We start from the raw sequence: 24,896 nt of genomic DNA on the forward strand, positions 1-24,896 counted from the left end.
GCGAGAAGATCCTCTTACACAGTGTTGTCCATAGGAATGTTATTCCCATGGGATGGGATGGGATGGCACACATTTGTATTTCCCATAGTAGTCGATACTTGATATTGTAAAATAAATTGTCATACTTAGATTATACTTTTGAGTGTTAAAGTTAATAAAGTTAATAAATTGTCGTTTTGCATGTCTCTTTGTACATGTAGTCCTATTTAGTAGACACTAAACGTAAACTTTCATAAATTTAATAATTTTATTTGAACTGTATTCCATATTAATATTGTAATGGGAATCCCATGGGATGGGATGGGATGGGACAGGCATAAATTGCCATGGGATGGGATGGGATGGGAGAGAAAAATATGTGCAGGCGCACAGTTCAATCCGGGAATAAAGTGTGTAAGGACAGAGCCTCCCAATGTCTGCGAATCAACAGTCACAAATTGTATTTTGCCATACTCCACTCTCAGCCGCCAGATTACTGCGATGATTCGCAGACATTGGGAGGCTCTGTCCTTACACACTTTATTCCCGGGTCCCCTTAGATTCACTTTCCGACGAGGAAAAAATTTACGTGACAAACTCATTCATACTGATATTCCGGTGCCACAGAATCTTGATAGTGTACTTGGTCACCACCCGTGTGGACGATGCATTGTATGTTCCCATACTTCACCCTCTACTAGTTTTATTCATCCAATTTCCAAAAAAACTTTTAGGTTATGTTCTTACTCAGATTGTACTACGGCTGGAGTTATCCATGTTATTTCATGCCCTTGTCCTCTGATCTACGTCGGGAAAACATCCCGTATGGTAAAAACTCGAATTATAGAGCATTGCTCCAATATTCGTCATTCCCGTGAAAATGAACCCCTCGTAGATCATTGGGTTAAAAAATCACACACCTTGTCAGATCTCGCATACAGTGTCCTTGAGGTATTCCCGTGGTGCCCACGAGGGGGTAACTATTCTGAACAACTGGGTCGCATCGAACAACGTTGGATTTTCACTTTAGATTCAGTATCTCCTAAGGGGTTAAATCGAGACATTGAATGGTTTCTGTTCACATAGAGCTCTTCCGTAGCGCTGGTCATTCATAAGCACTGTTTGGTTTACAACCCTGCTGAGGCGCGTCACAGGAACGGCAGCCAATGAATGGGACGGTGAAGTCCCACGTGGTTTGCCTTCCTGTTTTGGCGCCTTAATCAGCTTTAAATACCTGTCAGTGGGAAAGGGTAGTGCGCTCCCTGTCACTTTTAAGTTCCTATGCTGTCAGGTATGTTATGATGTTGTATAACTTGCACTTTATGTTCGGTTATAAGTCCTGTTTGTTGTCCTGATGTATATTTATTTTTCACAGCTTTCTTATGAACCCCTATTGGCGAGCCCTCCCGATGCAGCCCGCGGCGAAACACGGGTACCGTGTCGGGGGACGCCATTAAGTCTGTTGCCTGTATGAGTCAGAGGAGTTGCCATATTGAAGAATTAAAAGAATTTAATATATACACCGGTTGTGAGTGCTCTGTCAGGATTGAACTGTGCGCCTGCACTTGTGTTTTCTGCGATATTGCTTGGAGTGCAGGATTTTGCTCTTATGTACTGTTGGTCAGAGAAAAATATGTCCCATGGACAAGCCTGCTACAGCAACTTCCTGTCAGTTCTCTATGGAGATACAGGAAAACACCACATAACAAAAGCACAGGTGAAAAACAAAGGCTGGGGAAGATCTACTCATGTACAATGCAGGCACCTTACAATCAGACTGTCTCCTTCATAATGTGGCCCAGTTTCCTAGGAGGGCCCTGGACTGCTGTAGCAGGATTCATGGAAGGTAAAACTTTTTCCTTCCATTTCATCCTGGTACACCAGCCCAGTCAAGATGTGGAGTAAGTACCAAAGCCCAACTACTCAAGAGGGAGGAAGTAAGGGCCGCTCCAAGAACAGCAGCTCCAAAAGGCTGCATAACAAAAGAATACAAGGATGAGCCAAGCAGCTAACTTACCAAATGCCCTACCGGTGCAAAAAAACCCAAATTGCTTTCAACTGGGATTAGACTGTGCTCTAGTAGAAAGAGCACAAATAATATCCAGGGCTGAATAGACCCAGAGCCAAAATGAAAAATATATCAACTTAGATCCATCCCATCAGAGTAGTTTCAGAGGCCACCACACTGTACTGTGGTTCTCCAAACAGCCTGTCCGTCTAATGGGAAGGAAGAAGTAATCTCCAAATACCTAATGAACAGCTAAGAATAATAAGGTTTTGTTGCCACCTCACCACTCTTCTTTAGAAAAGCTGGCCCACAAAGTGAATGAGAAAAATGCCAATATTAACTTGAGAAGGAACGTGTACCGGGTGAAGATACATCGAAACTGACGCAAAAGACCAAAAACAGTGCCCTACAGGAAAGAGCCAGAAATGTCAAGCTGAACAAATTGCTACCAGGAAAAAAACAGCATCAAGAATAAGTTCTTAAATGAAGCATTCTTCAAAGGCTCAAAAGCAAAGTGACCATGGTGCTTTCCGAACCAAAAACTAAGATCCCATTGAGGGATCACTGCCTTAAAGGGAGACTGCAGCTTCTACCTTCAGAGAAGACAACGGGACATTTCTGGATGGGAAACTACCATAATCCCTAGATTTCTACTCCTGAAATAGGAAAAGGCCACAATCTGAACATTCTGAAGTTCAAGGCCAGACCCTTCTTTAGGTTTTACCTGAGAAAAGCTAACATACAAGAAATATTCTAACACCAAGATGAAACCAACCCTCACAGCAGTACGCTTCAATGTGGCATCAAAAACCAAAAATATAAACCTCAGAAACAGAGAGCTTACAGGCCTTCCATAGGGTAGAAATCATCGATGAATAGTAACCCTTTCTTTCCCTTTTTTTTTTTTTTTTTTTTTTAAATAAGTGTGACATTTCAAGAGACAAGCCAGAAGACAAGAAACAAAGATGGATCCTCCACAATGATTGAAGCCTGCACAAAAAAAAAAAAAAAAAAAAAGTCATTGGTATTCCTCTTGTGGTCTAGAGAAGATTTTGACTCCTTCCAGACTGGTCTCAGGGGATACACATGCCAAAATCAACATGTCCTCTATCTCAGAATGAAGCGAAAATCCTTAGATTTGCAGAGTCCTTTAATGATGGGGTCCCAGTCAGGCATCTTTTCTAGTTTAGAATCAGTGATTCTAAGAGATGAGAACACCGCACCAATAATGCCTCCAATCTTGGCCCCACAGAAAAGGCAGAGAATAGCATCAACTTTTTTCTCTCTCTCTTTTTTTTGGAGGGAAACTCAGGAACTTCATGAGCCCTGGGAAGTGGAGAACTTCACAGCCAATATAGTACACTCAAATAGGCATATAAATCCTAATCCCTGGCTGAGGAAGAAGCCAGGAAAAAAATTGCCTCAGACTTCTCCCCCTTAACAGCTATCTGAATTACACAGAAGGCCTACTACAGAAAGAAAAGATATACCTGAGCTTAGTGGGGCACTCCTAGCCACATCTGTCCCTGGAGATAAAAACGGAGAGATTTCCAAACCTGGCTACCAGTGAATAAAAGAGTCTTACTTGTGATAGCCGAAAACAAAAATGGCAGCTATTCCCTCCAAAAATGCTGTCTCGGAGGCCTCTCTCTGCCTATGCACAGAACATGTAACTGTCCCCGACTCTATCCCCAAAGTTGCAGCAGATGGAGCAGACAACTCTGAGGCTTGTGAAGCCTCCCTGGGAATTATACCATCAAAATACAGGCCACTCAAATTAAGCCAGATGCACCTGCAGCCACAGGCCCCACAGCAATGGTCCTCTTAGGTGGCAAAACTGAGTGCAGGGCAAAGACTGGAACCAGCTGAAACACTATCTCCCCTCAAAGAAAAACACCTCTTAAAAAAAAACAAAAAACCCCACACAAACCTTATGAGGAAGAAACTGCTCCTGCTCGCTTGTATACTTCTCTACCTTTTTTTTTGTCATCTTGGAACAGGATCATAGAGGTAAGGGGTGAGGTAAAGGTGTGTGTGGGTGGGGGGAAGGGGTCAGCAGAGACTCTCTCCTTGCAGAATTCTTCTATCTCATTGCAGCTTTCTTTTTTATTTTTGCATTTTAATTTTGTCAAACAAGGAACACCCTGGGCTCTACCAAGCCCCCTCTGAGGCTGGGAACCTCTGTTGTGGGCTTGCTACCTTAGGCGAAACAGGAGCCTGACCCTCTTAACAGTGGAAAATCACAAATTAGTGCCAAACCCACAAAGGGAGGCAGGCCCAGTGAGAAATCTTTCTGCACCACTAGAACATTCTGCCATCTGCTGGAGGCAGAGAATACTGGCTTTTCCCTGTGCTGCACCATCTCTAAGTAGTGGTGATAATGTCCCAAAGGAAAGCTGTGTGCTCTGCCTCCATCTGCTGGTAGGGGGACATAACCCACTCATCTTGGCTGGACCGGTGGAGCAGGATGAAATGAATCAGCTGTTGCTTTTTCCCCAGTCAGCCGATTTGGACTGCAAAAGCATGACATTTTTCACAATGACCACAAAAGCCAGCAAAAATTGACATGATTGCTAGTGCAAAAAAACCCAAAACTTTCCCAGAACTCCAACTTGGCATTTTCTTTTTAAAATTGCCAGAGAGAGACTCACTGAACCATACTATAAATGGCCATCAGAGTTTATGGCATTCTCACTTTCCTTCATGAAGAGGAAATTGTTGAGGAGCAGTTGCAACTTTTCAGAACAGGAAAATACACATTACCTGTCCTACCGTCACCATGTTTTTGGGATTTTCTGACGTGGAGACAGACTGGCCGTGCTGACTCCATACATGACGAATAACCTGCAGGATTTGTTTTGGCAAGGCGTTGCAGACACTGGAAAGACTGTCTGACAGCTCGTCATCGGAGAGATTGTTCTGTGCTGCAGTGCTGCGAATACATTCACAGAAAAATGATGAGACTCTTCCCTTTACACAAAACTAAAAATTACTAAATGAGCTCCAAGGAAAGAGAAGTCAACTTTGTCCAACAATTCAAAATGCCCGCCCCTCCCCCTATGTCTTTGCTTACCTAGAGATGCAGATCATGTTGACAGATGAGTATTACTTGGTTCAAGCAATCTACCCATTTCTGCCTGCCTAAGCTCCTGCTACATCTTACATGATCTGTGGTCGTCTTCTTCCCCCATCACCAATATCCTTTTTTTGTCTGTCCCATGCATGCTTGAATTCTGCCACACTTTTGGTTCTTATAACCTGTCAGAAGTCTGTTCCAGGTGTCCAGCACCCTCGCTGTGGACAAGTATTTGCACACATCCTTTTTGATCTTCCCTTCCTTCGGATTTATATATGACATCTCCTTGCCCTTCACTTTTTCGGTCTATGGAAAATGCTACCTTCTGTTATCTTATAGAAGCTTACTAGCAGGCCGATACAGTACAGTACGCTCCATCGGAGCACTGTTAGCCTGCTATTGGATGCACGTTTTCCCTTACCCCTTATTCGGTCCCACAGAGGAAACCAGACTACTGGCTGTCAGTGGTCCCGGGCTGAAGCTGGCAAGAGATATCAAACCCCCCGTTCGCCGGGCTCAACCCGAGAGGCGACCCTTCTGCAGGAGCCTGTCACCTTGGGGAGCAATTTTCCTTCATATATCCAATCAGTCAGGACTGCAGGGTTAGCACCTCTACCATCTGCTGGAGGTAGACAAATACAGAGGACTGCAGGTGGCACTCTCGTATATGTGGCAGTGCCCAAAGTTTTGGTGTCTACCGCCATCTGCTGGTAGGGATGAATAAAACCCGCTTGTCTGGACTGAGCTGGGTATGTTCAGGAAACCGGTCTTTATGTACCCAAGCATACTATTAGCTTTCCCAACTGCTTTATCAAATTGGCTCGCTACCCTGAGGTCATCAAGAGATGATATTCCAGGTTGCTTTCCTTATTGAAGGCTACCAGTTCTGCCATCCAAAATGGTATTTAGCCCTTAGATTTCTGTAGCCTAAAAGCATGATTTTATACTTGTGTCCCAAAAAAAATGCAGTTAAAAAACTGGTTAACTAGTAAAGGATTTGGTAACAATTTTCATCTTATTTATCCCCCTGATCTATTCTCTCTGCTGTAGATTTTAATATCATCCATGAACAGGCACACGTTTCCTTCTAATCCTTCCCCAGTATCACATATAAGTACACTGAAAAAGATTAGGCCTAGCTCAGATCCTGGTGGCACCCTGCTGCTCATGGGCCTTTCACCAGAATAAACTCCACTGACCACCATTCTTCATTTGCTCATCCAGTTTCTCACCTACGGGCCGATACAGTAAAGTCCGTGGGAGAGTGGGCGAATGCCTGCTCTCCCAGTGCGCTTACAGGCCACTCTCCTATGCGTGCGATTCTGTATTTAAATTAGGTCCGGCGGTAAAAACAGGTAAAAAGAGGCGCTAGGGACACTAGCGCGTCCCTAGCACCTCTTTTTGGACAGGAGCGGCGGCTGTCAGCAGGTTTGACAGCCGACGCTCAATTTTGCCGGCGTCTGTTCTCAAACCCGCTGACAACCACGGGTTCGGAAACGCTGGCAAAACCGAGCGTCCGGTTTTTAACCCGCGAGCAGACTTCAATTTTTTAAACTTTTTGTAACTTTTGGGACCTCCGACTTAATATCGCCATGATATTAAGTCGGAGGGTGCACAGAAAAGCAGTTTTTACTGCTTTTCTGTGCAATTTCCTGGTGCCCGGAGAAATTAGCGCCTACCTTTGGGTAGGCGCTAATTTCTGAAAGTAAAATGTGCGGCCTGGCTGCACATTTTCCTTTCTGAATCGCGCGGAAATACCTAATTGGGCCATCAACATGCATTTGCAGGCGCTATTAGGTTCAGGGGGGTTGGATGCGCGTTTTTGACCCCTTACTGAATAAGGGGTAACACTAGTGCGTCGAAAACACGCATCCAATCGTGGGTTAACAGTGTGCTCCGGTGGAGCGCACTGTACTGTATATCAGCCCGCTAGTTGGTAACTTTACTTCCAACTCTCAGAATGGTTAGCCTGCTCAGCCTTCTACATGGAAGGGTGTCAAAGGCTTTAGTGAAATCCTGGTTTGTTTGGTTTTTTTTTTAATTTCAATATATTTTTCCTATTTCAGCAGAACCTGGCAGAGTAAAGGACTCCATGTCTGTCACTCTAGCAGTGTGAATCCAACCAGGTGCTAAACTCACCATCTGATCAGCCACTCACTATCCTCTCCATAATCTCTTTCCCTTATGCTGCCAGCTTTTCAGGCCCAAGAACTTCAAGACCTTGGCTGGGTAATTATCCAATGAGTGTTTGATATAGAAAAATTAGTTTCTTACCTGATAAATTTTCGTTCCTGTAGTACCTAGGTTCAGTCCAGACTGCTGGGGTTATGCCTCCCTTCCAGCAGATGGAGTCAGAAAAAAGCTGAAAAGCACCCCCTAGATATACTGGTGTGCCACCTGCGATCCCTCAGTATCATCAATATCAAAGCAGAATGAAACATATAATCATCCACGCCTGCTGAATAGTAAACTTTTTTTTTTTTTTTTTAAACAACCAATGACTAGATCATAGAAACATAGAAATGACGGCAGAAGACGACCAAACGGCCCATCCAGTCTGCCCAGCAAGCCATGCACTTTTCTTTTTTCCTCTTACTTGTTACGCTTGGCTCTTTGTACCTTTCAGTCCCATTTCACTTCCACCCCACCATTAATGTAGAGAGTAGTGCTGGAACTGCATCCAATTGAATACGTAGCTTAGTTAGGGGTAGTAACCACCTCAATAAGCAAGCTACACCCATGCTTCTGTTCACTCAACTATGTAATTTAGTCCTTGTTGGTTGTTGTCTATATGTTGTTGTCTTTTCTACATTGCCCCTGCCGTTGAAGCAGAGAGCTATGCTAGATATGCATTGAAAGAAAAGTATCAGGCTTATTTGGTTTGGGGGTAGTAATCGCCGTAACAAGCAAGCTACACCCCGCTTTTTTGTGAATGCAAATCCTTTTTTTCTCCACATTTCCTCTTACCGTTGAAGCTTAGAGCAATGTTGGAGTCGCATTAACCGTGTGTACGTATATTGAATAAGGGTATTATCTCCAGGTAGTAGCCTTCATTCCCGCGAGCCACCCCCTCTTCATTCACATCCTCTAGACTTGATGGATCCACAGTGTTTATCCCACACCCCTTTGAAGTCCTTCACAGTTCTGGTCTTCATCACTTCCTCCGGAAGGGCATTCCAGGCATCCACCACCCTCTCCGTGAAGAAATACTTCCTGACATTGGTTCTGAGTCTTCCTCCCTGGAGCTTCAGCTCGTGACCCCTGGTTCTGCTGATATTCTTTTTGACGGAAAAGGTTTGTCGTTGTCTTTGGATCGTTAAAACCTTTCAAGTATCGGAAAGTTTGAATCATATCATCCCTGCTCCTCCTTTATTCCAGGGTGTACATATTTAGATTCTTCAATCTCTCCTCATAAGTCATTCGATGAAGACCCTCCACCTTTCTGGTCGCCCTTCTCTGATCAAGTAGATATATTTCTCTGAAAATACAAATAACCTGTCTCCCTACCCAAAAATAGAAAACTTCGTATAACTTGCCGGAACATACACAGCAATGCGTATGCCGATACTCTGCAGCACATTTTCCTTTCTGAATTACGCGGGAATACCTAATAGGGCCATCAACATGCATTTGCGGGCGCTATTAGGTTCAGGGGGGTTGGACGCGCGTTTTTGACCCCTTACTGAATAAGGGGTAATGTTAGCGCGTCAAACGCAGTGGCAGGAACTGTAGAGAGACAAAAGAACAGAAACAATGAGTGGACTCTCCCGTAATAAACAGATTGGGCGGGCGTCTGGACTGATCCTAGGTACTACAGGAACGAAAATTATCAGGTAAGAATCTAATTTTCCTTTCCCTGTACGTACCAGGATCAGTCCAGACTGCTGGGATGTACCCGAGCCGCCTTAAATGGGGTGGGACCCAGAGAGTCCCGCTCGAAGCACACTGCTACCAAAAGAATCCGCTGACGTATCACGGACATCCAACAGATAATGTCTAGCAAATGTGTGCAATGACTTCCAAGTGGCTGCCCTGCAAATTTCTTGAGGAGACACAAACTGACTTTCAGCCCATGATGCCGCCTGAGATCGGAGAGAGTGAACCTTAAGCCCATCGGGTACAGGATGTCCGTAACCGATGTATGCGGAAGTAATTGCGCCTTTCAACCAGCGGGCGATAGTGGTCTTGGAAGCCTGAAGTCCCTTCTTGGGACCATTCCACAAAACAAATAGATGATCCAACTGCCGAAAATCATTAGTCATCTCCAAGTACCGAAGAAGTGTCTGACGGACATCCAAGCGTCTCTGATCCCGACCGTGAGAAGAGCGGATATCCTCCTCAGAGAAGGCAGGTAATTCCACTGCCTGACTGACGTGGAAGGCCGAAACCACCTTAGGCAAGAAAGATAGTACCGTGCGTAGGGATACTCCGGACTCAGATATATGCAAAAACGGTTCCCAGCACAACAATGCCTGAAGTTCCGAAACGCGACATGCTAAAGAAATAGCCACTAGAAATACTGTCTTGAGAGTTAAATCCTTCAAAGTGGCTTGATAGATTCAAATGGTGAAGCGCAGAGGCCACGGAGAACCAAATTCAAGCTCCAGGATGGACAAAGCGCCCTCACTGGAGGACGTAGATTCCTAACTCCGCGTAAAAAACGAGCAACATCCGGGTGACAGGCAAGAGAAGAACCCTCAATCTTGTCCCGCAGACAGCCCAGGGCCGCTACCTGCACACGAAGTGAACTGTAAGCTAGGCCCTTTTTCAAACCGGCCTGCAAAAAATGTGAGATATGCCCTATGGAGGCCTTCTGTGGGGACAACTTCAACCCACTGCACCAGGAGTCAAAAACCCATCCAAAAACTCTAGCATAGGCGAGGGACGTCGAGGTCTTGAGCGCCCTAAGAAGGGTGGAAATCACCGCTTCCGGGTAACCCTTCTTTCTCAGTTGTCTCCATTCATAAGCCAAGCCGCTAGACAAAAGTGATCCATTAGATCGAAAGATACTGGGCCCTGACGCAGAAGATTCGGGAGATGAGTGAGACGTAAGGGACCGTCTATCGCTAGGTTGATTAGATCCGCGAACCACAGCCTTCTTGGCCACTAGAATGACCAGATCCCGGTGGGACTCTATGCGCCTTAGACCCTTTCCCACCAGAGGCCACGGGGGAAACACAAAGGAGGATGTGTGGAGGCCATGGAAGTACCAGAGCATCCACCCCTTCCGATCCATGTTCCCTCCTTCGACTGAAGAAATGAGCTGCTTTGGCGTTTAGTCGAGTCGCCATTAAATCCAAGAGCGGGGCATCACCTCTGACGACAGTTCCCACTCTCCTGGATCCAGGTGCTGTCGACTGAGAAAATCTGCCTGAACATTGTCCACGCCTGCGATGTGGGTCAAGTAGCGTTCCACCCAGGCCATCAATAAACTTGCTACGGTGGCCACCGGACGACTTCTTGTGCCCCCTTGCCTGTTTATATATGCCACGGTTGTCACGTTGTCTGATAGAATTCATACCGCCTGGTGGTGTACCAACGGAAGAAATTGACGGAAGGCCAGACGAACCACGCTGGTCTCCAACTGATTGATCGACCATGTGGCCTGTCGAGGGGACCATCGTCCCTGCACTGCTCGGGATTGACATATCGCCCCCCCAGCCGGTCAGACTGGCATCTGTTGTAACAATGATCCAAGGTAGAGGTTCCAAATCCACCCGTTGAAGGAGATGGTCCGGTATTAACCACCAACTGAGACTGGACTATGCCGGGTCCAGCAATGGCAAGAGCATGTGATAGTCCTCTGACTTGGGATCCCAGCTGGAAAGTAGCGTTCCCTGCAAAGGGCGCATATGAGCAAAAGCCCAAGGGACCATTTCCAGAGTAGAAGCCATATGCCCAAGTACTTGTAAATAATCCCAGGCCGTAGGCAAGGGCAGTTCCAACAGACTCTGCACTTGAGTCATTAAATTGACCATCCGCTGGCGGGGGAAGGAAAACTTTGCCCACTGAAGTATCGAACCGGGCTCCCAGAAATTCCACTTGCTGAGTTGGGACTAGTTGGCTCTTCGCGAAGTTGATTACCCAACCTAGCGCTTGCAGCTGATCCAGCACCGACCGAATCACTAACTTGCAAAGAGCCTCCGACTTTGCCCGTATGAGCCAATCGTCCAGATAGGGATGCACTAATATTCCCTGGCGGCGAAGAGAAGCCACGACTACCACCAACACCTTGGTGAAAATTCTGGGGGCCGTCGCCAAACCGAATGGCAGGGCGCAAAACTGATAGTGGTTCCCCAGAACCATGAACCTCAGAAATCTGATGTTGCTCCTGGATTCCAATGTGGAGATACGCCTCAGTTAGATCTAAAGAAGCCAAATACTCTCCCTTGTGGACGGCCGCAATGACTGACCTCAGCGTCTCCATCCGAAAACGTGGAACGCGTAAGGCTCTGTTGACCTGTTTAAAGTCCAGGATTGGTCTGAGCATTCCTTCCTTCTTTGGAACCATGAAGTAAATTGAATACAGACCGGTCTGATGCTCGGCAGGCGGAACTGGAACCACAACTTCCAGCACCCGTAATCGAGCTAACATCTGCGCAATTACTTGCTGCTTTGCCGGAGGACCGCAGGGTGACACAAGGAACAGATCGCGGAGCGGATGAGCAAAATCCAAAACGAAACAGTGACTTATAACGTTGAGGACCTGCTGGTCCGACCTTATCTTGACCCATTCCTCCCGAAACAGGAACAGCCGACCCCCGATTAATGGAACGGAGGAATGGGTCGGCGCTTCTTCAGTGCAAAGTCTTGTTGGGGGTAAAAGTATGCGATGCCCCCGAACGTTGAGGCCGCCTGCCACGAAAGGAATGTGTCCATGCTTGTGACCGAGACGCCTGCTGTCTCTGTGTGGAGGAAACACCCCTCCCCGCACGGAACAGACATTGGCCACGAAAATGGCCTCTGAAGGTGCCAAAAGGGCGAGACTGCCTCGGTTTGTCTTCGGGCAGCTTATAGACTTTATTGTCCCCCAAGTCCTTAATGGAGCTGCTCTAGCTCGTCCCCAAACAACCATTTCCCCTTAAAGGGAAAGAAACCTAAACGGGACTTGGAGGAAGCATCTGCGGCCCAGTGTCGAAGCCAGAGCAGTCGCCTTGCGGATACCGCAGAGGACATAGTGCGCGCAGAAGTCCGAAGAAGATCATATAAGGAGTCTGCTGTATAGGCGACCGCGGATTCCATGCGGTTAGCCTGCTCCGCCTCTTCCGGCGGTAGGTCCTGGGCTGTAAGCAATTGTTGGACCCAGCGAAGCATAGCCCTCTGCATGAGGCTGCTACAGACCGCGGCCCGGACACCTAGCGCAGAAACTTCAAAAATGTGTTTCAATAAAATCTCCAGCTTCCGATCCTGAAGATCCTTGAGCGCTGTTCCTCCCATCACGGGAACGGTAGTATGCTTAATTATGGCCGTGACCACCAAGTCCACCTTGGGAAGCTTGAGAAGATTTAAGGACCCAGTCGGCAGGGGGTATAGCTTCTCCATAGCCCTGCTGACCCTTAATGAAGCCTTGGGAAAATCCCATTCCCTAGATATAATTTAGGATGAAACGGGAAGGTCTGTAGGGGTCCCCTAGGCCCCGCTAAAACAGAATCCCCCGGGGAAGTATCTGCCTCCAGTGGGGGCGTCGGAATCTCTAGCTCCTTTAACACAAGCGGGATTAAGGGATCCAGCTCGTCCTTACGAGGATCTGGGGGATCATTCCCCTCTACCGGTACATGCCCATCCAAATCACCCCCCACATCCTGAACCAAGGGGTCTTGGGAGGGGTCCGCTGGTTCTGTAACATCAGGATCTACGGGTGGCCAGGGACAACGAACCCCCGCCCTCCCGTGGTCCGTAGTGGACTTTGAAATTTTAGTGGGAGAAAGTCACGAATCCTCCCAGCCAGCCTCGGCCTCTAAAATGGCCTTATGCATTAACAGTACAAACTGCGAAGAAAACGGGGCTGGCCTCTTTAAGGTCCCCGTCCCCCCCCTGCAGGCCGGGAGGGGGGGGGGGGGGAACGAGGTGCCACAAAATCGCGATTGCGCTGTGGGCTTAGGGCCGGAGGGAATTCCCCTCCTTCCGACGCTGTTTTGTCTATGCTCGGCATGGGCAAGATGGCCACCGCTCCCTCTTCGAGTAGGGATGGGGCCAGCCTCTGCCCCCAAGCCACCGGCACTCTCAGCGGCTGTGAGAGAGGAGACCCGCGGGCAGTGTTCAGCCACTGAGAGGGTCCCTCACCCCCGAGAAGACATCGGGAGCAGAGACCCTCTAAGGAGAGCCACGCCCCTGACTCCCCACAGGTCGTGCAGGTCGAAGAACGCAGCATAGCAGGGAGGGAGCTGCTGCAGAAAAAGCGCGCGAAAACGACACAGCACCGACAGGAGAAAAGAATTGCGCTGGGTGACAAGGCCACCCCCTCCGGAGTCCCGGGACCCTAGATTGGTAGGCCGGGGCTAAGGAAGACTTCAACAGCCTGCCACCAACAGGACTTACTCTTAGGTTTGGTTTTTTTGGGGTTTTTTCAGCGCTCACAACAGATAAACCGTCTCCCTGCTTCCTTTCCTTGCTGAGCCCCCTTCAGAGGTAAGAACACCCAGGTACATACAGACAGGGGGGAGAATGACCGGCCCACCAGTGAATACTCTCCCTGGTCACAGAGGAAATAATTAGCTCCGGGGATTAGGCGTTAGGGCACTGCCCTGCCAAGCCTGCCAGGAATCAGACCCTCACACAGCGCATGTGAAAAGAAAAGGCGTAGTACTAAAAAGAGCAGAACTTAAACCAATCCGACTTAGGCTGTTCTAACTAACAGAAAATGGTCTAGTCAAAGGTCACTGTAATGTCAAATCTGTACAATCAAACTCAAATTTTCAAAGGATCAGGACCACATGTTATGCCTCTCAATCTGCTGGAGTCAGAGAAATACTGAGGGATCGTAGCTGGCACACCAGTATATCTAGGGGGTGCTCTTCAGCTTTTCTCTGACTCCATCTGCTGGAAGGGAGGCATAACCCCAGCAGTCTGGACTGATCCTCATACGTACAGGGAATTGGCAATTCTCAATAGATAGATGACTAATTTTTCCCCCAAATTCAACATGTGTAAATGCAGTATAATTATGACAACTACATTAGTTAACTTCCCTCCTTTCTAGCTTGTTAACCTCTTCTCCAATTTGTTGTAAGCACACACCTTGTTCATTGCCCAGTTATGTTCTCCAAGTTGTTCATCTCCTTTGTTCATTGTAAGAGACAGTTGTCAGTATCTTCTAATTGTTGTAATGTAAACCGGAATGATAAGTAACCCTGTCACTTGAACTCCGGTATAAAAAAGTTATAAATAAATAAATCACATATCTTTCCATTCTTTAACAAAATGTAGCATTTGATATTTCTTCATTATTGATATTTGATTATAATCATTGGTCTCTATGGCATCTATAAAAAAATGTCTAAAATTTTATATTTTTATCAAATTTCTAATTGCAATGAAAACCCAAAGTCTCAGAAATCATGAAACTATTCTTGCAAAATCTGGGACTGTGTTTTCACAGAAATTAGAAATTTGAGAAAATATTTAAAAAATTGGATATTTTTCTATATACCATTGATTATAATGGAGGTACCAGTTTATTTATTTATCTAACATTTTTATATACCGCAATTCATTTAGCAAAGTTACATATCATTTCGGTTTACATTATAACAATAACAGGCATGTAAGAATGCGATTACATTAAAACAGGGGAGTAAACTAGGATAAGAGTGAACAGGGTAATAAAACCATAACTTATAAAATAATAATAATACTGTGATTCTTTTGAAAGATTGGCTATAGCTCTGGGTGAGAATATGGACTATGGATCATTTATTTGTGATGAGGACTATAGAGTTGGGATGTTAATCTAATATATAATCTGATTGATAATCTAGTGGGTAGTCTGATGGATGGTAAAGTAAGGTAAGAGTAATTAAATGGCGTTAATTAAATGCTAGCTAGAATAACCAAGTTTTGAGTCTCTTTTTGGAAGTGTTCGGGCATTGTTCTTGCCTTAGTTCTGTTTAATAAAATGCACATAATCAGGCTTGTGTATGAAGGTCTCAGAAGTATAGTGATTTTTTTTGTATGTTGTGGGCTTTCATAACTAATAGTTCAAATAGTATGCCTATGAAAGGGGAGAGGATGGGACGAAAGAAGCTCACAAAGGATCTCAGTTATGTTGATTACCATTATCAGCATTTGCTCTGCAGAGGATTGGTGAAAGCAAACTTTTTAAGGCACTGCATAGTTATGCTATGCCTCCTTGTGATAACACTCATAGATAAAACCGCACTGCTGCATGTGGCCATGCCATCTGCTAGTATTTGGTTTTCTGAGGGGGGGGGGGGGGGGGGTGGTAAGAGGCAAGGCAGGAGCAAAAAGATATTTTCAATAAATGATTTCCAGCTAAAAAAGTTACTTTTCCATTGTCTCTGTCGTGCAAGAAAGGGCAGGGGAAGGGATGTTTCCTATGGTCACCTCTGGGAAGTCTTCTTCCTTGTACCCTGATCTGCCTTGATCCAGGCTTCCCTCCAACCCAAGAGGCTGAGAACCAGAGTTCCCTGACCCTCCCTGAGCCGCTCTCCACTTCAATCTTGCTGGACCTGGAAAGGTCCGGCAAGTGACTAGAAGAAAATTCTAGTGTTGTTGATGGTGACACAAAGGATTTGAGAATAAAATACTTTTAACCCTTTTTTTTTTTTTAAGAACACATGACAAGTGAGGGCAGGGAGAATTTGTCATGACCATATTCAATGTTTGATTCCTGGAGGTGGAGAGGTTCTACTTTTTCAGCCACACATTATTTATAGAAATTAACATGCTTTGCTGCTGGAGTCATCTTTACACATAACAGCTGTAATACACACAGCACCGCTAAAAGCACTTGGGTTTCATATCTACTTGGTTTATAAAAGAATATACAGGTCGATCCAGTAAGGCCGCGGTAAAAACAGTGAGGTAGTGTCAGGCGCACCCTTCCTCCCCGCACGCACAGTTCTCTTCACTAACTCCCCGATACTCTCCTCTAATCGCATGCAAATGCATGCCGCGGCTGTGAAGCGTTAGGGAAGGGTTATGCCCGCGCAACCCATTTTACTGTATAGGCGCTGTAACAGCGCCTATACAGTAACCTGGGTGCGCTGGTACCTGTCATTTCAAATGACATTTGAAATGACAGGCACCAGGAAGTGTAAAAAAGTTTAAAAAGTGTAAAAAACAAAAAACCTGTGTGTTATATAAAAAAATAAAACAATTTTAAATACCTGTCGGAGGGCCGTGGGTCCCGGTGGGCGGCGGGCAGCCATCAGCGGCATCCGGTAGTCCCTTCTCCCTTCCTCCCTCCCTCCCCTGCCTGGATGAGCGCCAAAATCGCACGGGCGGGTCGGCAGCAGGATCCGGGAGCGGCGGGTAGGCGGCAGCGGGGTCCGGGGGGGCAGCGGCAGCGGGGTCCGGGGGTGGCAGCGAGATCCGGGGAGCCAGCAGCGGCAGCATGTTCGATCAGGCAGGCAGCTAGGTGGCAAAGTAAAGATGGCCGTCTGCACGGGAAAATCGTGCAATTGGCCGCTGAAGACGTGACGTCACACCCCGTGACGCCAAACGTCGTGACGTCACGTCTTCAGCGGCCAATTGCACGATTTTCCCGTGCAGGCGGCCATCTTTACTTTGCCACCTAGCTGCCTACCCGATCGAACATGCTGCTGCCGCTGCTGGCTCCCCGGATCTCGCTGCCGCCCCCCCCCCCCCGCTGCCGACCCGCCCGTGCGATTTTGGCGCTCATCCAGGCAGGGGAGGGAGGGAGGAAGGGAGAAGGGACTACCGGATGCCGCTGATGGCTGCCCGCCGCCCACCGGGACCCACGGCCCTCCGACAGGTATTTAAAATTGTTTTATTTTTTTATATAACACACAGGTTTTTTGTTTTTTACACTTTTTAAACTTACCATAGCAGGCCCGAGCCTTGCTACTTTTTCGTTTGTTTTTTTTTGCCCTGGTCCCGTCCGGTCTCCTGCAGCCCCGTCCGGTCCGGACGGGGCTGCAGGAGACCGGACGGGACCAGGGCGGGTAAGCAATGTTTTTACCCTACACTACACTAACTCCTACTAGGGGGAGGCGGTAAACTAGCAGGTTAAGGCCGCGGCAGAACAGCGGGTTACGGAGGAGATAATATCAGCGCCCGTTACAGTATCGCAGGGGAATAGCTAATTCCTTCATTATACAGCTTTTTCATTCATTTACATGCCGGGTGCGGAAAGGGTTATGCGTCTGTTTTCAGAAGCGATACGGACGCGTGAAACTGGAGACTGTATCGCCGAATTGCCTTGCGCGCCCGAATTGTGCGCTACGAGCACGTTACAGACGGGCAATCCTCGAGCGGACGATACTGGATCGACCTGATAGTAAGGAAGTATACATGATTAGTTCTGTTTTTTATCCTGTATATCTGCATGTACTCGTTCTGCACTTCTATATTAAATAAGATTCAAGAATTCAGAAGAAAAGTCGTTCTTCCTATAGACGAGCAGCAGAGCAAAGCTGAGTTTTGCTGCTAGGGACAGGATTCATGTACCTTCATTTTCATCTTCTCGATTCAAACCTGTTTCAGTGACTGAGGTCACTGGAAATGAAAAGATATATATTTTACCTGAACAACCAGATGAGAGCATTCACTATCTTTCTCAGTTCTTCCAAGCTCACTTCAGTGCCTGCTGTTTGAAATTTCTGTCAACACGGGTTAAAGGATAGAGGTAAAATTACAAAACAATTTAAGAAGGGATTTTTGCAGAACATGAGTCCAATTTATGCCTTGGATATACTTTTTTCCCCTCAGTCACATACCAGGGTTTCTCTGCTATGTAAACCCTGATTTATTGCTGATGTGTAATTGCATAAATGTCAGATTCTCTGTATTTTAATAAACAGGTTGAAAATAAAGCAATCTTATAAAACTTACCAAGTACTAAAATCATCAGAACCAAACTGTGCTTAAGAATGGACTTCCTGTTTCATGTTCTGAATTGATAAAGGAAAATTGGTTCTTGGCTGGACAGGAGGCTGAACCCAGACAGTGGGTTCAGCCTCCTGTCCAGCAGATGGAGACAGAGAAAAAAACTGAAAGGGTATACTATATCAGGACAGTACTCACCCTGCGTCCCTTCAGTATAAACATTATCAAAGCAGAAGAACGTAACATTGAACTAGAGAAAGATCAAGCAAGTGGCAAAAAAAGCTGCAACTGCAAACTTGAAATGCAAAACCGTGTTAAGAAAACTGATCTTACATAAATATCTATCTGGCAGATACTTCCGGAGCCTTATAGTTCTGATATGACATAAATGTGCAGAAAGACAAATCTGTGAAAGAGAAACTTTCACAGATTTGTCAGATGTATCAAATTCAGATGTAGCCCAGGCAGGAGTCTGGACTGATCCGTGGTATTACAGGAACGAAAATTAGCAAGTAAGAACCAATTTTCCTTTCCCTGTAAGAACCCGGATCAGTCCAGACAGTGGGGTGTACAAAAGCTTCCCTAAGTAGGATGGGACAGAGAGAGAAGCATTTGTCTGCCGAAGGAGCCAAATACTGGCGCCTGAACATCGAGACGATAATGCCTAGCAAAGGTATGCAGAGATTTCCAGGTAGCCACTCTGCAGATCTCTTGCGGAGGAACCAACTGGTTCTCCGCCCACGAGGTCGCCTGCGAATGCAAAGAATGTGCTTTTAAACCCTCCGAGACCGTCTGACCCCAACAGATATATGCCGAAGCAATCGCCTCCTTTAGCCATCGAGCGATAGTAGCCTTAGAAGCTTTGTTCCCCTTACTTGGTCCGCTCCAAAGAACAAACAGATGATCAGAGACTCTAAACTCGTTAGTAACCTGTAAATATTGCAGTAGGACTCTCTCGACATCAAGTCGCCGCAGTTCTCTGCCAGGCGTACTGGCAATGTCTTCTGAAGAAGACGCCGAAAGCTCTACCCACTGATTTACATGAAAGGAAGGCACCACCTTAAGTAAAAATGAGGGAACTGTTTTAAGAGGAACCCCTGAATCAGAAATGCAAAGGAAGGGCTCCCTACATGACAACACTTGGAGCTTTGACACGCTCCTGGCAGAGCAAATAGCGACAAGAAAGACCATATTCAGAGTCAAATCCTTAAGTGTTGCCGGCCGGAGAGGTTCGAAGGGTGCCTCGCAGAGAACTCTAAGAACCAAATTCAGACTCCATGATGGACAAGTAGCCCGGACAGGTGGAATCAGATGCTTGGCACCTTTGAAGAACCGTAACACATACGGATGGGCCGCAACCACGTAACCATCAACACGTCCTAAGAGGGAACCGAGAGCCTGTACCCATAAGGAATTAAAGGACAAACCTTTGGAGACGCCATTCTGTAGGAAAGAGAGCACCTGGGACACCGGGGCCTTATGTGCCGGTACTTTGGAGTCAGCACACATTCTCAAACAAACAAACATTCTCCAAAAACGAATGTAAGCAAGAGAGGTGGAAGTTTTACGTGTCCGCAGTAGCGTGGATATCACTTCCTCCTTGTAACCCCTCTTCCTCAGTCGCCTCAACTCAAAAGCCAGGACGCTAGACAAAAGCGATTGGCCCGATTAAAAAATACGGGACCTTGACATAGTAGGCGAGAATCGAAGAGGACCGTCTGACGCGAGGTTCACTAGGTCCGCAAACCAAGGCCTCCGAGGCCATTCTGGCACTACAAGAATTATCGGCCCTCTGTGGAGTTCTATTCTTTGGAGTACTTTGCCGGCCAGGGCGGAAACACATAAAAAGGAGGATGTTCCGAGGCCAAGGAAGAACCAGGGCATCCACGCCCTCCGAGCAGTGCTCCCGTCTGCAACCGAAGAATCTGGGAGCTTTTGCACTCCTCAGAGTGGCCATTATGTCTTAAGTGAGGAGTTCCCCACCTGCACATGATCAGCTCCATCACCGCTTCGGACAACTCTCACTCCCCTGGGTCTAGGTGCTGGCGACTGAGAAAAATCGGCCTGAATATTCTCTTTCCCCGCAATGTGTGAGGCCGCTAGTCGATCCAGATGGTGTGCCGCCCAGGAGAGCAGCTTGCTGGCTTCCAGAGCCACCAGGCGACTCCTGGTGCCTCCCCGGCGATTGATATAAGCAACTGTGGTGGCATTGTTGGAGAGAACTCGTACAGCTCTGCGTCAAATCAAGAGCAGGAAGATCTTGAGCGTCAGACGGACCGCTCGGGTCCCCAGCCGATTGATGTGTCATCGAGATTGGACTGGAGACAATTGTCCCTGGGTAGACTGAGTGACACACCGCTCCCCAGCTGGAGAGACTGGCATCAGTCGTAACAATGACCCACTGGGGTGTTTCCAGGTGTATCCCCTTCAACAGGTGAGCGAGAGAGAGCCACCACTGCAAGCTGGCAATGGTAGAGTCTGAGAGTGGTAAAGGTGTCCGGAACTCCTCCGAAACCGGCTTCCAGCGGGAGAGCAAAGCTTTTTGTAAAGGACGCATATGCGCAAAAGCCCAAGGAACCAAGTCTATAGTGGAAGCCATAGAGCCCAGGACTTGAAGGTAATCCCCAGGCCGTGGGATAACAGATGTTGCACTTGATCCATAAGCTTGAGCGCCCGGGCAGCTAAACTTTGCCCACGCAGGTGTTGAAGCGTGCCCCCTAGGAATTCCAGGACCTGAGAGTGCTTGAGGTTGCTCTTGGAGAAATTGACTATCCACCCGAGGGAAGTGAGGAGGGACAAGACCTTGTCGACGGCTATCACACAGAGTTTCTCCGACTTCGCCTGAATGAGCCAATCATTCAGGTAAAGATGGACTAGGACGCCCTCTTGGCAGAGGCAGGCTGCTACAACCACCATGACCTTGGTGAAAGTTTGAGGAGAGGTGGCAAGACCGAACGGGAGTGACCGAAACTGGAAGTGCCAACCCAGGATGTTGGAAACGAAGATACTGCTGTTTTTGGCGGATCGGGATGTGTAAGTAGGCTTCCGTTAAGTTGAGAGAGGCAAGGAACTCACCTGAGCGAACTGCCGCTATTACCACCCTCAGGGTCTCCAGCCGGAAATGGGGGACCTTCAGGGCCTTGTTGACCCACTTGAGATCCAGGATGGGCCGGAAGGAGCTGTCCTTTTTGGGGACGATGAAGTAGATGGAATACTGGCCGGACCCCTGTTCTTCCAGGGGTACAGGAACTATGGCCCCCAAGCTCTTGTAGCCTTACCGCCGGGCACTTTCGATGCTGCATGGAGATATTAAGTAGCGGTCTGGGAGATCCCGAGCAAATTGTAACACATAGCCTTTTTTGATGACTTCAAGGGCCCATTGATCCGAGGTAATTTTGACCCATTCCTCGTAAGACGTCCACCTAAGCTAGGAACGGAGGAATAGGCTGGCCGCATCTCATTGTGATGACTTTGTGGTGGCGCCTTGATGGTTACCATCTCGGAAGGGACATCGCCGACGAAAGGAATGAGACCACGATTGAGATCTTCTGGAAGTATTTCTTTGAAAAGTCCCACACAGTTTGTTGTATCTGCGCTGATCCCTGAACAGAGAGCGTGAAGGAAAGAATGACTTGGACTGTTTAGGGCGGTCTTCAGGCAGCTTATGAATCTTGTTGTCGCCCAAAGATTTAATAAGCTGGTCCAGGCCCTCTCCAAAAAGCAACTTACCCTTGAAAGGTAGAGTGCCCACCTGGTATTTAGAAGAGGAGTCTACTGCCCAATTTCACAGCCAGAGGAGTTGCCTGGCCAAAACTATGGAAACCATGGCTCTGGCCTGCACCCTGAGGAGATCATAAAGAGCATCAGCGCCATAGGCCACCACAGCTTCAAGCCGTTCTGTCTGTTCTGCCTCTGCAGATGGGAGGTCCTGGGTGCTGAGTAATTGTTGAACCCACCTAAGACTTGCCCGCTGCATGAGACTGCTACAGACTTTTCGCCCCGGACTTCAAAAATCCTCTTAAGATAGAGTTCTAATTTACGGTCCTGAAGATTTTTTAACGCAGTCGCCCCCACAACTGGAATGGTGGTCCGTTTAGTGACAGTGGACACTGATGCGTCAAATTTAGGGATCTTGAGCATCGAGGCATTGGTCTGGTAGAGGATAGAGCTTGTCCACTACCCTACCCACCTGGAGACCGGATTCGGTGGACTCCCTGTCCCAGAGCAGTAAGAACATAAGAACAAGCCATACTGGGTCAGACCAAGGGTCCATCAAGCCCAGCATCCTGTTTCCAACAGTGGCCAATCCAGGCCATAAGAACCTGGCAAGTACCCAAAAACTAAGTCTATTCCATGTTACCGTTGCTAGTAATAGCAGTGGCTATTTTCTAGGTCAACTTAATTAATAGCAGGTAATGGACTTCTCCTCCAAGTAACTTATCCAATCCTTTTTTAAACACAGCTACACTAACTGCACTAATCACATCCTCTGGCAACAAATTCCAGAGTTTAATTGTGCATTGAGTTAAAAAAAAAAAAGAACTTTCTCTGATTAGTTTTAAAAGTGCCACATGCTAACTTCATGGAGTGCCCCCTAGTCTTTCTATTATCCGAAAGAGTAAATAACCGATTCACATCTACCCGTTCTAGACCTCTCATGATTTTAAACACCTCTATCATATCCCCCCTCAGCCATCTCTTCTCCAAGCTGAAAAGTCCTAACCTCCTTAGTCTTTCCTCATAGGGGGAGCTGTTCCATGCCCCTTATCATTTTGGTAGCCCTTCTCTGTACCTGTGCATTAGCATGGGATGGAATGGAAAAGTATGTGGAGGAACCCTAAGCCCCGACAGGACTGGGTCCACTGTCTGAGTGGAGGCACCCGTGGATTTCCCAGGAGGGACATCTAAACCCAGCTCGTCCAGAACAAAGAGCAGGTCAAGCTCTTCCCGGTGGAATAATCGTAAGACCCGCGGGTCATCCCCCTCGACGGGCAGATTTGGGAGCAGCAAGTCAGCATCCTGATCTGGGTCTGGCAGCAGAGAGGATTGAAGCAGGTCAGGGGGATCTGGTACGCCCGGTACAGTCCTGACCCTGACTCCCTGCGAATCTGGGGCTTGAGGGACCTGCCCGGTGGATACCAGAGGGATCTTTGCTGGGGGGGGGGGGGGGGGGGCGGGGAAAATCGCCCTGCTCTTTTAGACTAGCTAGAAAAGATTTTTGCAGCAAGAGAACAAACTCCGGGGAAAAACGGTGATGGGACTTTGCGGGAAGGGTCAAGGTCTGGCCCCGGGAAGTCCACGGGGCTTAGATCTGGCAGCGAATCGCCAAAATCAGGCTCCCTTCTCCCCTCCGGCCCCGAATCTACTGCAAGACCTGAAACTAAAATGGCCACCATTCCTGCAGTTTTTCGTGAGAGGGCCGGCCTGGGAGCACGTTTGGTGGTCCGACCACGGACTTCTCTGCCGTGACTTAGGGACCCTCCCTGTCGGGCAAATAGAGGGAACACAGCCCATCGCAGGAGAACCGCGAAGCAGGCTAGGCAGGCAGCCGAGTGCGGCATGAGTAAAAAGCTGCCGCGGTGAAAAAAAAAAATGAAATCAGCTGAGCCGGTCTAAAAGTGCGAGCGGGAGCAGGTGAATCAGCCCTGCTATGCTCCTCTTCCCACTGCCCTTCAAATCAATCGTGAGTGCCTTTTTTTTTTTTTGTATTTACTCGTTAATTCCAACAGAGCAGAAGCATGGAGTCAGCTCTGCAGTGGGACCCGAGGCATGAGACTTCTCCGGGGTCACCCAAGCACAAGGGGGAGTGACTGGACCACTAGTATCACTCCAGACAGGCAGAAGGCTCTGGGAATAAGGGCTCCTAGGCTGAACAAGCAAGGGAAAAACCCCCCCTAGGACCCTGTAAGAGCTGTGAGACAGAACTGTCTCACTCAAGGATAAAACCTGGTTTCCTTTTATTTATATTATAATTTAAGGAACTAATACTTGCTTGATCCTGAAGAAAAAAAGAATCCAAAAGGTAGGAAGAAATTTCCACAGAGAGAGAGAAAACCGCAGGATTAACTGCCTTCATCTGCTGGAGACAGAGAAATACAGAAGGGACGCAGGGTGAGCACTATCCTGATATAGGATATCCTTTCAGTTTTTCCTCTGTCTCCATCTGCTGGACAGGAGGCTCAACCCACTGTCTGGACTGATCCGTGTACTTACAGGGAAACTTGTTTGCACTGTTTTATATTTATATACAAAACACAAACTGAGCAATCCACTGCACCAGGAAATCAGCACAACAAACAAAACAGATGCAGCTCAAAGTAAATCCTTGCACTTCAGTGTTCCATATAATTCTTTAATGAAAACGGCAACTCCACTGTGGTAACAATAGGTATAGCTTAATATATTTATATACTGCATCCAGAGCTTTACATATTAATATAAGTATATGTATACTGGCACAGCAAACCATGCCAATTAACTGCCTGCCCAAGAACAGAGGATGGTGTTTGGCTAATGTTTATTTCACCATAGAAAGTAGTATAAAAACAAACATTCACGCCATCTGAATGTATTACTTGCTAGCAGGTTCATGCCGACACTGACCTGGCATAATTCTGCTGTATTTACACCTGCAATCTGACACTGAAGATATTGAATGACTTGTTGACACTGGAAAACAAAAAAAAGATTTCCCCATGAAGAGCAAAGTATCTAGAAATGATAAAAAAAAAACAAAAAACCCAAGAAAAGTCAGAACTGAGATACACAGCAAGAACTTCCTCTCTCTTCTCTTCCTCCTTTATT

At 47.2% G+C, this 24,896-nt stretch overlaps 1 protein-coding gene across 1 annotated transcript in view; it reads right to left on the bottom strand.

Annotated features, from left to right (window-relative positions):
* The window catches only part of COMMD6 (COMM domain containing 6), a 63,424-nt gene that overhangs the window by 21,955 nt on the left and 16,573 nt on the right, over window positions 1-24,896 (bottom strand). The window contains exons 3-5 of the mRNA XM_029603028.1: window positions 24,696-24,761; window positions 17,790-17,866; window positions 4,751-4,919 (exon numbers count right to left, since the gene is read on the bottom strand). Of these exons, the coding sequence (XP_029458888.1) occupies window positions 4,751-4,919; window positions 17,790-17,866; window positions 24,696-24,761 (312 nt within the window). The remainder of the gene's footprint in view (window positions 1-4,750; window positions 4,920-17,789; window positions 17,867-24,695; window positions 24,762-24,896) is intronic.

Source organism: Rhinatrema bivittatum, chromosome 5, assembly GCF_901001135.1.
Source record: "Rhinatrema bivittatum chromosome 5, aRhiBiv1.1, whole genome shotgun sequence".
NCBI classification, from domain to species: Eukaryota; Metazoa; Chordata; class Amphibia; order Gymnophiona; family Rhinatrematidae; genus Rhinatrema; species Rhinatrema bivittatum.